Source organism: Maniola jurtina, chromosome 24 (assembly GCF_905333055.1).
Source record: "Maniola jurtina chromosome 24, ilManJurt1.1, whole genome shotgun sequence".
Taxonomy (NCBI): domain Eukaryota; kingdom Metazoa; phylum Arthropoda; class Insecta; order Lepidoptera; family Nymphalidae; genus Maniola; species Maniola jurtina.
In genome coordinates, this window is record NC_060052.1 from 2,553,992 (window position 1) to 2,567,548 (window position 13,557).

Consider the following 13,557-nt stretch of genomic DNA (forward strand, 5'->3'; position numbering starts at 1 on the left):
TTACCTCATAAATTCGATCAATTGACTTATATATGAAAACAATCACAATTTACGGCATGATATCTGCTTTAGCGATGAAGGAAAACATCGTGAGGAAACCTGCATGCCTGAGAGTTCTCCATATTCTCAAAGGTGCGTGAAGTCAGCCAATCCGTATTGGGCCAACGTGGCAGACTATGGCCTAAACCCTTTTCATTCTGAGAGGAGACTCGTACTCAGTAGTGGGCCGGCAATGGGTTAATCATAAGTTGCTAGAATGGCACCTCTTGGAAGCTATATTACGCGACAGGTTGAAGTCGCAATCGGGGAATTAGGCGGGGGGACGCCCTACACCGCACACCCGGGTGTGCGGGGCGTCCTCACCCCGGTTGCCATCTCAACCTGTCGTGAGTCTCGGGGAGCGGCTGGATTCAGACGGAGTAACCCCCGTATTCGTACGTTACTATGAGGTCTCAGTGCGCTTGAACGCACAGTGTAGGTTCCACCAATCAGATGACTGTGTCACGTCAATTTACAATGATCTGATTGGTGGATCACTATGCGTTGGAGCGCACTGCGAGACGTCATAGTAATGATTGTGAATACGGCTGTTAGACCGTGGCTTGTAGAAGTCCCTACAAGAAACATATGTCCAGCAGTGGACATATGTGGTTGATCATGATGATGATGGTTATGGCTAGATATAATGTTTCCCCGGCAGTTCCTGGCATCCAAAATCTTGTAAACGTCGAACATGGTCGGCCTCTCCTGTCTCATATACTTCGTGCAGTGGAGGAAACCATAATATTATCAAAGTTTGCTCTGCATTGGGCCAACGTGGCTGACTATGGACCCTTCTCAATCTGAGAGGAGACCCGTGCTCAGTAGTGAGCCGGCAATGATTTTGCTAGATATACTGTTTCCCCGGCAGTTCCATGGCATCCAAAGTCTTGTAAACGTCGAACATGGTCGGCCTCTCCTGTCTCATATACTTCGTGCAGTGGAGGCCGATGGCTACGAATTCTCTGCACAATTGCGGATTTGAGTTTTGTATGGCTTGGAGGCTTCGGTCTTCGAGCGATGCTGTAAGGAAAATAATCAAAATTATTTATACTAATATTTATTTATTTATTTATCAAACAAAGTTAGTCGGAAAGTGGATTGTAATCCGAAAGGGAGAAAGACGGGCCAGATATGCGATAGCAAAACTACTCTAATGTTATGACCTAAATCTAAAAAACCTATTCCTATCAAAGTAGTAGCACAGATCTGGTGCGGTCTATAGCGGGTAAAGCGGTGGCCATTTCAACCAGCACCACTCCAAAGCTGAATACATCGACGGCCGGGAGATATACGTCATGATGGACCAGAGACGATAACAAAACTACTCTAATACGATACAAAGAGACTTTTCCTACTGAAGAAAGAACTTATTTCTACCAATGAAAGAGCTTATTTGTACGAACGAAAGAGTTTATTTCTACCAACAAAAGAATTTATTTCTACCAATACCAACGAAAAACTTACCAAAATCAACGCCCTCCCTTGCCAGCTGGTGCGTATAATCGCTCAGTAGTAGCACAGATCTGGTGCGGTCTATAGCGGGTAAAGCGGTGGCCATTTCAACCAGCACCACTCGAAAGCTGAATACATCGACGGCCGGGAGATATACGTCATGATGGACCAGAGACGATAACAAAACTACTCTAATACGATACAAAGAGACTTTTCCTACTGAAGAAAGAACTTATTTCTACCAATGAAAGAGCTTATTTGTACGAACGAAAGAGTTTATTTCTACCAACAAAAGAATTTATTTCTACCAATACCTTACTTACCAAAATCAACGCCCTCCCTTGCCAGCTGGTGCGTATAATCGCTCAGTAGTAGCACAGATCTGGTGCGGTCTATAGCGGGTAAAGCGGTGGCCATTTCAACCAGCACCACTCCAAAGCTGAATACATCGACGGCCGGGAGATATACGTCATGATGGACCAGAGACGATAACAAAACTACTCTAATACGATACAAAGAGACTTTTCCTACTGAAGAAAGAACTTATTTCTACCAATGAAAGAGCTTATTTGTACGAACGAAAGAGTTTATTTCTACCAACAAAAGAATTTATTTCTACCAATACCTTACTTACCAAAATCAACGCCCTCCCTTGCCAGCTGGTGCGTATAATCGCTCAGTAGTAGCACAGATCTGGTGCGGTCTATAGCGGGTAAAGCGGTGGCCATTTCAACCAGCACCACTCGAAAGCTGAATACATCGACGGCCGGGAGATATACGTCATGATGGACCAGAGACGATAACAAAACTACTCTAATACGATACAAAGAGACTTTTCCTACTGAAGAAAGAACTTATTTCTACCAATGAAAGAGCTTATTTGTACGAACGAAAGAGTTTATTTCTACCAACAAAAGAATTTATTTCTACCAATACCTTACTTACCAAAATCAACGCCCTCCCTTGCCAGCTGGTGCGTATAATCGCTCAGTAGTAGCACAGATCTGGTGCGGTCTATAGCGGGTAAAGCGGTGGCCATTTCAACCAGCACCACTCGAAAGCTGAATACATCGACGGCCGGGAGATATACGTCATGATGGACCAGAGACGATAACAAAACTACTCTAATACGATACAAAGAGACTTTTCCTACTGAAGAAAGAACTTATTTCTACCAATGAAAGAGCTTATTTGTACGAACGAAAGAATTTATTTCTACCAACAAAAGAATTTATTTCTACCAATACCTTACTTACCAAAATCAACGCCCTCCCTTGCCAGCTGGTGCGTATAATCGCTCAGTAGTAGCACAGATCTGGTGCGGTCTATAGCGGGTAAAGCGGTGGCCATTTCAACCAGCACCACTCGAAAGCTGAATACATCGACGGCCGGGAGATATACGTCATGATGGACCAGAGACGATAACAAAACTACTCTAACACGATACAAAGAGACTTTTCCTACTGAAGAAAGAACTTATTTCTACCAATGAAAGAGCTTATTTGTACGAACGAAAGAGTTTATTTCTACCAACAAAAGAATTTATTTCTACCAATACCTTACTTACCAAAATCAACGCCCTCCCTTGCCAGCTGGTGCGTATAATCGCTCAGTAGTAGCACAGATCTGGTGCGGTCTATAGCGGGTAAAGCGGTGGCCATTTCAACCAGCACCACTCGAAAGCTGAATACATCGACGGCCGGGAGATATACGTCATGATGGACCAGAGACGATAACAAAACTACTCTAATACGATACAAAGAGAGTTTTCCTACTGAAGAAAGAACTTATTTCTACCAATGAAAGAGCTTATTTGTACGAACGAAAGAGTTTATTTCTACCAACAAAAGAATTTATTTCTACCAATACCAACGAAAGGCTTACTCACCAAAATCAACGCCCTCCCTTGCCAGCTGGTGCGTATAATCGCTCAGTAGTAGCACAGATCTGGTGCGGTCTATAGCGGGCAAAGCGGTGGCCATTTCAACCAGCACCACTCCAAAGCTGAATACATCAACGGCTGGGGAGAGGCAGCGCGAGCGGAGATACTCGTCGGGAAGGTATGGACGCGTACCGTGGACTCTGAAATAATAAAATACCGGTCAAGTGCGAGTCACTCTCACACCGAGGGTTCCGTACGCGGATATTTTTCCGATATTTTGCACAATAAATCAAAAACTATTATGCATAAAAATAAATAAAAATCTATTTCAGAATGTACAGGTAAAGCGCTTTTATATGATACCTCATTTGGTATAGTTAATAGTTATCTTACTTTGAAAATTGCAAATACTAATTATTTGTTCATGAACACATTTTTTTTTTGTAATGTAACCACAAATTCACGGTTTTTTCCATTACTTGTGCCATAAGATCTACCTGCCTGCCATATTTCATGACTCTAGGTCAACGGGAAGTGCCCTATAGGTTTTCTTGACATACACAACGGACAGACAGACTGACAGACAGACAGACAACAAAGTGATCCTAAGTTCCGTTATAAAATGGGGGTATTTCTTTACCTGGAAACCTTCAAATGCGTCCGATCATCTCCATAAGGCCCCTTCCTAGCGAGACCGAAGTCGCCAATCTTGGGCATGGTGCATTGGTCCAGCAGAATGTTGGCCGGCTTGATGTCGCCGTGTATGAGCGGCGTGCCTGCCATCGTGTGCAGGTATTGCAGACCTCTGGAAAATCATACTTTACATAAAACCTAATAAGTACCTACTTTTGGAGTAAAACTTCTATAGGCGCGACTTTGAGAGTAACTCAGATCTTATTCGGACGAAAATGGCCACCAAACATAGTAGGTAGCTGTTTTGGGCCACCGTCTAGTCTAGCCACTTGCCAGCTGTCATTCAAAAGTAACTTCAGCCGAAAATGGCCGCCAAATAGAACAGCTGTTTTGAGGCTGCCATTTTTAATAATATCACAATAAGGCCTTCCTTATTATTCATGTTTCCAGTGAGCATGTGAGTTACATATGAGTATATGACATGTAGTTTTATTCAAGACACCCTAGTAATGGGTGTAAAATGAAGTTAGAATTAATATTAGGACGATAGTAATTAAAGCCCCAGTGTTTTCGATCACAATCCCAAACCAATCTGTTTTTCCTACCAATTACAATCCGGGTATCTTTAAACAAGAGTGAATAGGCACCTTCTAGGTAAACGCGTCCCATTTTAGGCCACATCATCACTTTCCATCAGGTGTGATTGTGGTCATGCGCTTGCCTACAGTGAATAAAAAAAAAACAAGCAATAAAATTTAAAGTGGGCATAAATATACTGTAGTATTTACCTGGCAACACCGTGCGCGATCCTGTACCGCTGTGCCCATGACAGAGGTGGGTGTACAGTCTTGTGGCGCAGCCTTTGCTCGAGAGAACCACCTGCCATCAACTGGTACACTAAACACGCTTCCGGACCTACGTCACAATAGAAGCAAAAGATTAGGTACCATTGAAATTTCAAAAGTATGTAATGAAAATTATGTATGTGAAAAAACCAATGCGTATGTGAAAACACTAATGTGTATGTGAAAAATACCAAATATAATAAAATAAAATTATAATAAAATTTTGCAAGCCAGAAATAGCCGATTCCATTGAAATACCTTTAAAATTGTTTGCACCCATTTAACAATGGGTGTAAACATTTTTAAACGCATTTTTTCTGGCAAAATAACGGATTTATGAATATTATTGCCTACCTCCTAAGCTGTACCCGTAGAGCGGCAGTATGTTGTCGTGCCGGTACTGGTTGAGACACATCTCTCGAATCAACTCTTTGTTCTTAGCGTCGTTGCTGCTGAGTTTCTTGACTGCTACCGGCAAGAGTTTCCATTCTCCTAAAGAAAGAAAGAAGAACTCTCAGTTGAAGCAACATTAAATGCGCATGAGATTTTTGAAAATGAGTCACCGAAAGGTTCGCATCATGAATGTCATGTACTACTCAAAAAAAGAGTTTTTAATCTATGGCACTCATCATCTACTAACAGCATGTTAGTCAATAATTATCATATTAATGTCAATTGTTTTTAGTTTCTTTGTTTTGTCTGGATTAATCTATCAATCTATCTATCCAGCGGCTCCCGTATGATGTCTTTCTGTCTGTCTGCCTGCCTGCCTGTCTGTCTGTCCGTCTGTCTGTGTGTCTATCTATCTATCTATCTTGCAAGGACTTCTACACGCCACAGTCTTGCGTCGCCTGAATCCAGTGGCTCCCGTATGATGTCTTTCTGTCTGTCAGCGGGCTGTATCTCATGAACTGTACCTAATAGGTAGAGAGTTGAAATTTTCGCAGATTCTACAATATACGAGTATTTCAACCGCCGCTTCATTACAAAATAAGAATTTCAAAATGGGCGCCATGCAAATTAAAATATTATACAAGTGTAAATTAAAAATTGATAACACCCCCGACAAGTGAAGGTTATAGTAACTAAGAAAGAGCTGATAACTTTCAAAATCAGTTCAGCCGAACCGATTTTCTTGGGTTATAGCTAAGAACACTCTCGATCAAGCCACCTTTCAAACAAAAAAAACTTAATTAAAATCGGTTCATTAGTTTACGAGCTACGATGCCACAGATACACACGTCAAACTTATAATACCCGTCTTTTTGGGTTGGGGGTTAAAAAGTGTTATTTCATGTACAATGGCACGGAACCCTTCACGTGCGTTTCCAACTCGCACTTGGAGTTATTTACCTTTATAAACCTGTCCGAATCCACCTTTTCCCAGGAGATTACTCTCGCTCCAGTTCTTGGTCGCTTCCCTCAGATCTTCGTAACTCAACATTGGGATGGCGGATACATTTCTGAGGAACTCGTCGTCAAATATATCGGGTCTGCCGTGTGTTGATGATGTATTCTGTAAAAATATAATGAACCCAGCTGAGTTCATTGTAGGCTTCTTCTCTGGACCGGGGCACGTTTGGAACCCTCTTAGAGGATCTCAGGGTGAGGTTTATAGAACGCACTTTGATTTTGATCAGACTTAAGACACTGTTAAAACGAGACGCGTTAAACCGCTGCCATATATCTATCTCGTTTTAACTGAAACTCAAGTCTAAGCAAAGTCAATGTGCGCACTATAGATCTCACCCTTAGATTATATTATCGTTCCTACCAGGTGTGATTCCAATCAAGGGCATATAATGGAATCTTAAAAAAACTATTTTTTTATTCCAGATACAAGTTAGCCCTTAAATACCACTTGGTGGTAAGTGATGCAGTCTTAGACGGAAGCAGGCTAACCTGACAGGCCATACCCCTTTGGTTTCTACACGGCAACGTACCGGAACGCTAAATCGCTTGGCGGCAGTTTTTCCAGTAGTGTGGTAACTAGCAACGGCCGAAGCCTTCCACCAGAACAAATTATAATTAATCTATACATATAATTAAATTGTAGAAAAGTGGTGTCTGTACAATGGAAATATATAAAAAAAAGTAGCAGGGGTTGTTATTATATCGATGCCGAACCCGAAATTGTAATTTTTTTTTTTGTCTGTTTGTCTGTGTGTTTGTGCACGCTAATATCAGAAACGGCTTATTCGATTTAGATACGGTTTTCACTAATATATTGTAGTAAGCTTCACTTAACATTTAGTGTTTATTTCATGTCAATCGGTTCATAAATAAAAAAGTTATGTCAATTTAAAGAATCACGGCGAACATTTTTAACGTACATGCTGCCCGAAAAGTCACTACTATTCCACGCGAACGAAGTCGTGGGCACAGCTAGTTAATTATAAAATTCGGCACCTCCCGCTCATAAGACCACAGGGCTTACCACTGCGTCACGGAGGTCATAAAAATGTACTATTTACCTTAGTACTGTCCGTATTTGAGGATTCGGTTTGCGTTGTCACCACAGCGTCACTTCGCGTTGGGACGTGACGACGCTGTAAAAGTGTCATTGAATATAGTGAGCTGATTTTGTTAGTCCTTGGTGTAGCACAAATTGGCACTACTGTCAAATATTAAGTTTTTTTTCTCTCTCTCTTGTCTGGCTTTACACAGATTAGCCAATGTCAAGTTTGTAGTTATTTACAAGTTAGGGAAACTATATAAGTATGGACTTCGTACGTGCCGGCGCTCGCCGACACAGGCGCGGCACCACTTTGGAGCGCTTCCCGAAAGTCCCAGCACCAAAAAACACCAGAAAAACACAAAAACCAGCCGCTTTTAATAAAAAAAAACACTCCAAAAAGGCACCGCACGCACGCCAGCAAACGCCAACACAGACGAAGTCCAAATATTAAGATCTGGCAAGGAGGGGGTGATGCCCATACGGATCTTTGATTCCATATATCAGATTTGATCATATAGAGAAACTTCAAGAGAAGAGCTTATTTAAGGTAATTATTGGTGAATTATATGTTTAAATTTTTTACGAGACATTTCACCGCGATTGATCATCTTCGGGTGACAGAAGAGCTGGCTCATTTTTTTCGCAACGGATTAGCCTGGCTGTCCAGAACGGAAATGCAGCCAGTAGTCTTGGCACCATTCCATGTCGGGCATGATTGGTACTTGGTAATTAGATTACTTATATACTTGGTAATTAGATTTAATTAGAAACAAATATGTATATATAAATAATAATTAAATACCTCTTCAAAGAGTACTACAGGTAGAGGTATAGAAGATTCACTGCCATTGACTTTTTGTGTTTTCTGCTTGTTCAGATTACCTGAAACATTATGATAATAATTAATATTATCTATACTAATATTATAAAGAGGTAATATTTCAAGTTTGTTTGTTTGTAAGAAGTAATCTCTACAAGTACTGAACTGATTTTGAAAATTATTACCAGTACAAGGATTCGATACTCGGCAGGGGTTTGGAATTTTATAATTTCTAAATTTCTGGTCTGGTCTGGGGGGAGGCTTTGGCTGTGGCTAGTTACCACACTACCGGCAAAGCCGTGCTGCCAAGCAATTTAGCGTTTCCGGTATGATGCTGTGTAGAAACCAAAGGGATATGGGTTTAGTAAAAACTGCCATAACCTTTCCAGGTTAGCCCGTTTCCATCTTAGACTGCATCATCACTTAGCACCAGGTGAGATAGCAGTTAAGGGCTAAATTGCTACATGTTGATAAATTATAATATAATACACCAAAATGATGCAAAATATAATATGAAAGTATGTTACCTTCATAAGATAATGAATGTTTCTCTTTCAAAGCCTTGCTGTCATGTTTCTGTAGAAGCCTATGGAATGGTTTATCCACTACAGGCGTTAGGCATCTCAATGCTGTGATATGCTTCATACGGTATAACAACATGAACAATTCTTCTACTTTATGGTTGAGTTGGGCCCATTGAGTCAGTAGCTGTGCTGTTGGGGATATTTCTTGACGTTTTGCTATCTGCTGAATTTCCTGTAATATAATAGTTTTTAGAATTCTTACTTTTTAATCATGCCTAAGAGCAGTGGTAGTCTAGTGGGTTAAGATTAGAATGTCTACATCCTATTCTATTTGGGAGTTTGATCCTGAGCAATGGGCATGTTGTTACCTTTCAGAGGTATTTTTTTTTTATTTATACCAGAAAGTAATATCAATAAAGAGAAAAAGAAAGAAAAAGTGGACAGGGAAGCACTTATCTCTTTAAGAATCTCTACCAGTGACCCTTGGCAGTGTGAGGTATGTGTGTGTAAGCAATCATCATTGCTTAAGCACTGAAGGAAAACGTCGTGAGGAAACCTGCATGCTTGAGAGTTCTCCTTAATGTTCTCACAAGTATGTGAAATCTGCTGACCCGTACTTGGTCAGTAGGGCAGACTGTGGCCTAAGCCCTTCTCATTCTGAGAGGCGACTCGTCCTCAGTAGTGGGCCGTCGATGGGTTGTTGATGATAATTTTAAAGAGGTAAAGCTTGTAAGTTTGGACGTAGGAGGGTAATCTGAATGTCAGGTGGTAGACAAAACGTTTTTAATAACAACTTAAAAATTCTGGCCTCTGACCCAAAGGCTGTTATCACTATTATTGAATCTGTATTGTATTTTAATGGGACCGGGCCTATATTTGGAGTCCTTCCAAAATAATAAATGAATCATGAAATTATTCAAACCAACGCATAACGAGGAAAATAGTAAAATTATAATGCGAATTAAATTTCTAATGTATATTTCGAACACCATCCGGGAATTCCAGTGCGAGCGCGATGGGGCCATCACATAACATTCGGAAAAACCCAAAAAGTTAAATGATTTGAACAATTTATTACTGTACGTAGTTTCACTTACGTTCACATCAAAAGCAGAATAGTTCATGTGTTCCGCTAACTCTTTCCAGTCTTCATCATTGTCCAAAAGTCTACATAATTCCTTGTTTATATCGTAAGGCAATTCGTAAATATACATTTTTGGGGTCACGTATTTAGTTTTTTAAAAAGTTCACAACACCAACTTGTACAAACACTTTTTGACAACTAAACTTTTTTGACGTTTCCGCGGCCCGCGGCCGCCAAATGTTTTCTTTTTTTTTTCTCTCGTCTGGCTTTACATAGATTAGCCGATGTCAAGTTTGTAGTTATTTACAAGTTAGGGAAACTATATAAGTAGTTATGGATTTCGTCTGTGCCGGTGCCCCGCTAGAGCGCTTCCCAGTCAGTTTCCACCACCAAAAAACACCAGCAAATCACAAAAACCTACCACTTTGAACAAAAAAAAAAAAAACTCCAAAAAGGCACCGCACGCGCGCCAGCAAACGCCAACACAGATGATGCCCGCCAAATGTTTGACTTTGATATTTACGTCAATGTCATTTTGACGTTGTTATTGTCATTGAATGTCATTATTTTTTTTGTAGACATTATTTTTATATCTATGGTCATAGGCTACAAGAATGACAAGAAAGCCTTATAATCTCAATGGTGCTGAGTAAGATCTGTGGCTGTGCTATCATGGTGCTATCAACATATCTCTATGTATCAACCATATCAACACAGCAGGCCGTTAGACCATCGTTAGACTGAGATACAGAGTACCAAAGAGTATTTAATCACTTTGACTTCAGAGTACTTAGGGAAAGTAATTTTTAATTACATATTATTATTGTCAGCGTCGCTTTCCTGACCCACAAAACGATTTTGCTGAATGATTACTAACCGTGGGGGTTTATTCCATCAACAGTTTACCGTTACGATGAAGTCCCAGTTGCAGAGATCTTATAATTAGTGGGTTCGATTTCCGGCAGGGGCAATCTAGAAAATAATTATAATTTCTAATTAAGTATCTCAGGACAGCGGATTCGCTAACTAAGGCTAAGATCTATAGAGCGCACTTTGAAGTTTGACTTTGCTCAGACTTAAAACACCACAGGCATAGATATTAGTTTTCTAAAATATGTCTGCAAAATTTCATGGACTTTGGTTGCTTAATATTCAAATGAACGTTTGTATGGAGCGAGTGACGGTGAGACCCCACTTAAGTCACTGTTAAAATGAGATAGCGTTATACCGCTGGCGTAAATCTGTCTCGTTTTAACCGAAACTTAAGTCTAAGCAAGGTCAAAGTGCGTTCTATAGATTTTAACCTTAGTGTCTAAAATTGAATGATAGGCACCCATTAGCCACCGAGCACATTATTTTGACATTTATCACCCGACTGCGGCAAAGCCAAAACGAAGGGTTATGATTTTAGCAGTCTATGTATGTGTGTTTTTATCCAAATTCTGTGTGTTCCAGTGTAGCGAATAAACTACTGGGCCGATGTTGCTGAATGAGGTGTCAAATTGATTCGTTGTAAAGGTCCGGATGACATAGGTTTTATACGAAAAAATTGACCTAACGGATGTTACAGCAAATAAAATGGGATTTATTTTCATAAAGTTCTCAATAGGTGGCGCTGCATTAAGTTACTTCGTGCTATACTTTTTCTTATAACGGAACGTATATCGTTAGACATGGTTGTGTAGTATTGTTTAAGTGCGGAAACCAGCCCAGAGAGAAGATGGTTGCGTAGTATTGTATACCATCTACTCTAATACAGTGGTATCAATTTTTGAATTTCACACACTACACAGTAATGTGTGAAACTGAAGAAACCGTTGAATTGATTAATTATATTTAATATATGATTTTGAGGTGGTTTTCCTCTCTCAACTGGCTATCGTGTTCGGTTGATGAAATAAATACCCCGTCCCGCCACACACAGGAAAAAAGGTATTCATGTCCCTATGTTTTTTTTTCTTTCCTTCCGTCACTTTAGTTTACTGTTGTTTCTGTATTTTATTTCTCTTTTGTTTCTGTTATTTATTTATTTTGTTGTTTCTGTTATCTTATTTTTTTTGTTCTTTCTTTTATTTTTTCTGTGTTTCTGTTATCTTTTCTGTTGTTTTAGTTATATTATTGTTTGTTGTTTCTGTTATTTATTTTTTGTTATTTTAGTTTTGTGAGCATTTTTTTAAAATAGGGTAAAATGTGAAAATTAAATAAATGAGAGAAAATATGATTGTACCGTAGAGTTCCCTAACTTCGTCTGCTTTTGACCGTTTTTTCAAATTTTCCGCCAATCGGATGTAAAAAAATCTGTTATGTCTGACAAACATCGTCCAATGGTAATAGTTCTTTTTATGTGTGTATGAAAGTGTACCTACTGTTTATAGTTTAGGCAAGCTAATGACCGTTAAAAAAATAGACGAAGTTAAGGTGAAATTCCAAACTTCATCTATGCATAGGAAATTTATTTTAAACATAATGCCAATTTTATCAAAAAAATATAAATAATATAAAATTATTCAAAAGTCCAAATACACTATCTTAATGCCTTTTAATTTTATATATTTTATACTTTTATTTAGGTAGACGAAGTTAGGGCGTACTTTGTCCAAAATCGTTCTTAAATTCAGGGGTGGCACAAAGGTATCGTAAATAAAAATGAAATATGATGAATGAATTAAACACTTTAATCGTAGTAATCGTAAAACTGTCTTTTTCTTAGGCATTCTAATGCTAAATCCAACATGTCTAGGCTGTAAGCAACTGTATATGATCGTTTTTTCTTTTTTACGAATTCTCGATTCATGTCTAGAGTTTTTGGATTACCTGTAAATAAAATTAAAATAATCGACTATTGCAAATATAAATTTATAGTGGTATATTTTGTAATTGTTAATTTTCTTCAAATATTCATTTCTAGCACTTTTAGTTGGCGCATGTCTGTTAATAAAAGTTTTTTCTTATAAAATTTCTAGGTTTTGCCCGCGGCTTCGCTCGCGTGAACTTTGGTTTATCATAAATCCCGCGGAAACCGTGGATTTCAGGATAAAATATCCTCCTTCAGGAGTTCTCCTACATCACAAGTCTCAACTGTTTATCCTATTTGGCTGAAATTAGAAATGGAAATAAATTATACCCTGACTTAATACACAGGCTACTTTTCATCGTGAAAAAGCCATGGTTCATGCAGAATCAATAAAAAAAAAAACAACATTCATGCAGGCAGCGCCACAGGAAAAACCTAGTAACTTTATATTTAAAGAAACCTTTTATTATCAAACATTAATTTAAAACACCTTAAATGCGCCAGAAATCAACTCTTTTATCAACTTACTTTACATTTTGTTATGTAGGAAATATATAGTTATTTATACAATATATCTACGTTTTGGTACTTATTCAGATACATAACAGTTTTAAATAGGAATAGAGGGTATAGAGTAAGAAAAAATACAGACCAGACTTTTTCATATAAGTATAGTACAAAAAAAAAGTTCTTATTTTAATTTTGACGACCCTAAGGGCAGACGAAGTTAGAAAAACATCACATTACAGACAACCGGTGACCCCGCCGTACAAACGAAGGAAGCACAACTATCGACCCACTATCGACCAAATCTCTGTAATTACACGTCACGCACACAAACTCAACATAAATTCTACGAAACTGGTCACTTAACACCTTCCGATACGCATTTGACACAACGTAGTGATTATATTTTTTTGTTTGACACTTCAATGAAATAATTTAATTTTAAATCGTATCGTAATCGTGCTGTGCAAATTACACAACTTCAAATTGAAGTCTAGGGTTGTCAGAAAATAAATG

The 13,557-nt window shown here is 38.9% G+C and overlaps 1 protein-coding gene across 1 annotated transcript; it reads right to left on the bottom strand.

Moving 5' to 3' along the window:
• Positions 1-619: 619 nt before the first annotated feature.
• Positions 620-9,941, bottom strand: LOC123877613 (serine/threonine-protein kinase pelle). Its single transcript, XM_045924435.1, has 10 exons — positions 9,754-9,941; positions 8,660-8,888; positions 8,115-8,194; positions 7,329-7,403; positions 6,208-6,370; positions 5,209-5,346; positions 4,798-4,924; positions 4,017-4,181; positions 3,383-3,576; positions 620-1,062 (listed from the first exon to the last, which is right to left on the bottom strand). Exons 1-10 carry the CDS (start codon positions 9,868-9,870, stop codon positions 887-889), a joined length of 1,464 nt encoding a protein of 487 aa, XP_045780391.1. The 5' UTR covers positions 9,871-9,941; the 3' UTR covers positions 620-886.
• Between the last annotated feature and the right edge of the window lie 3,616 nt (positions 9,942-13,557).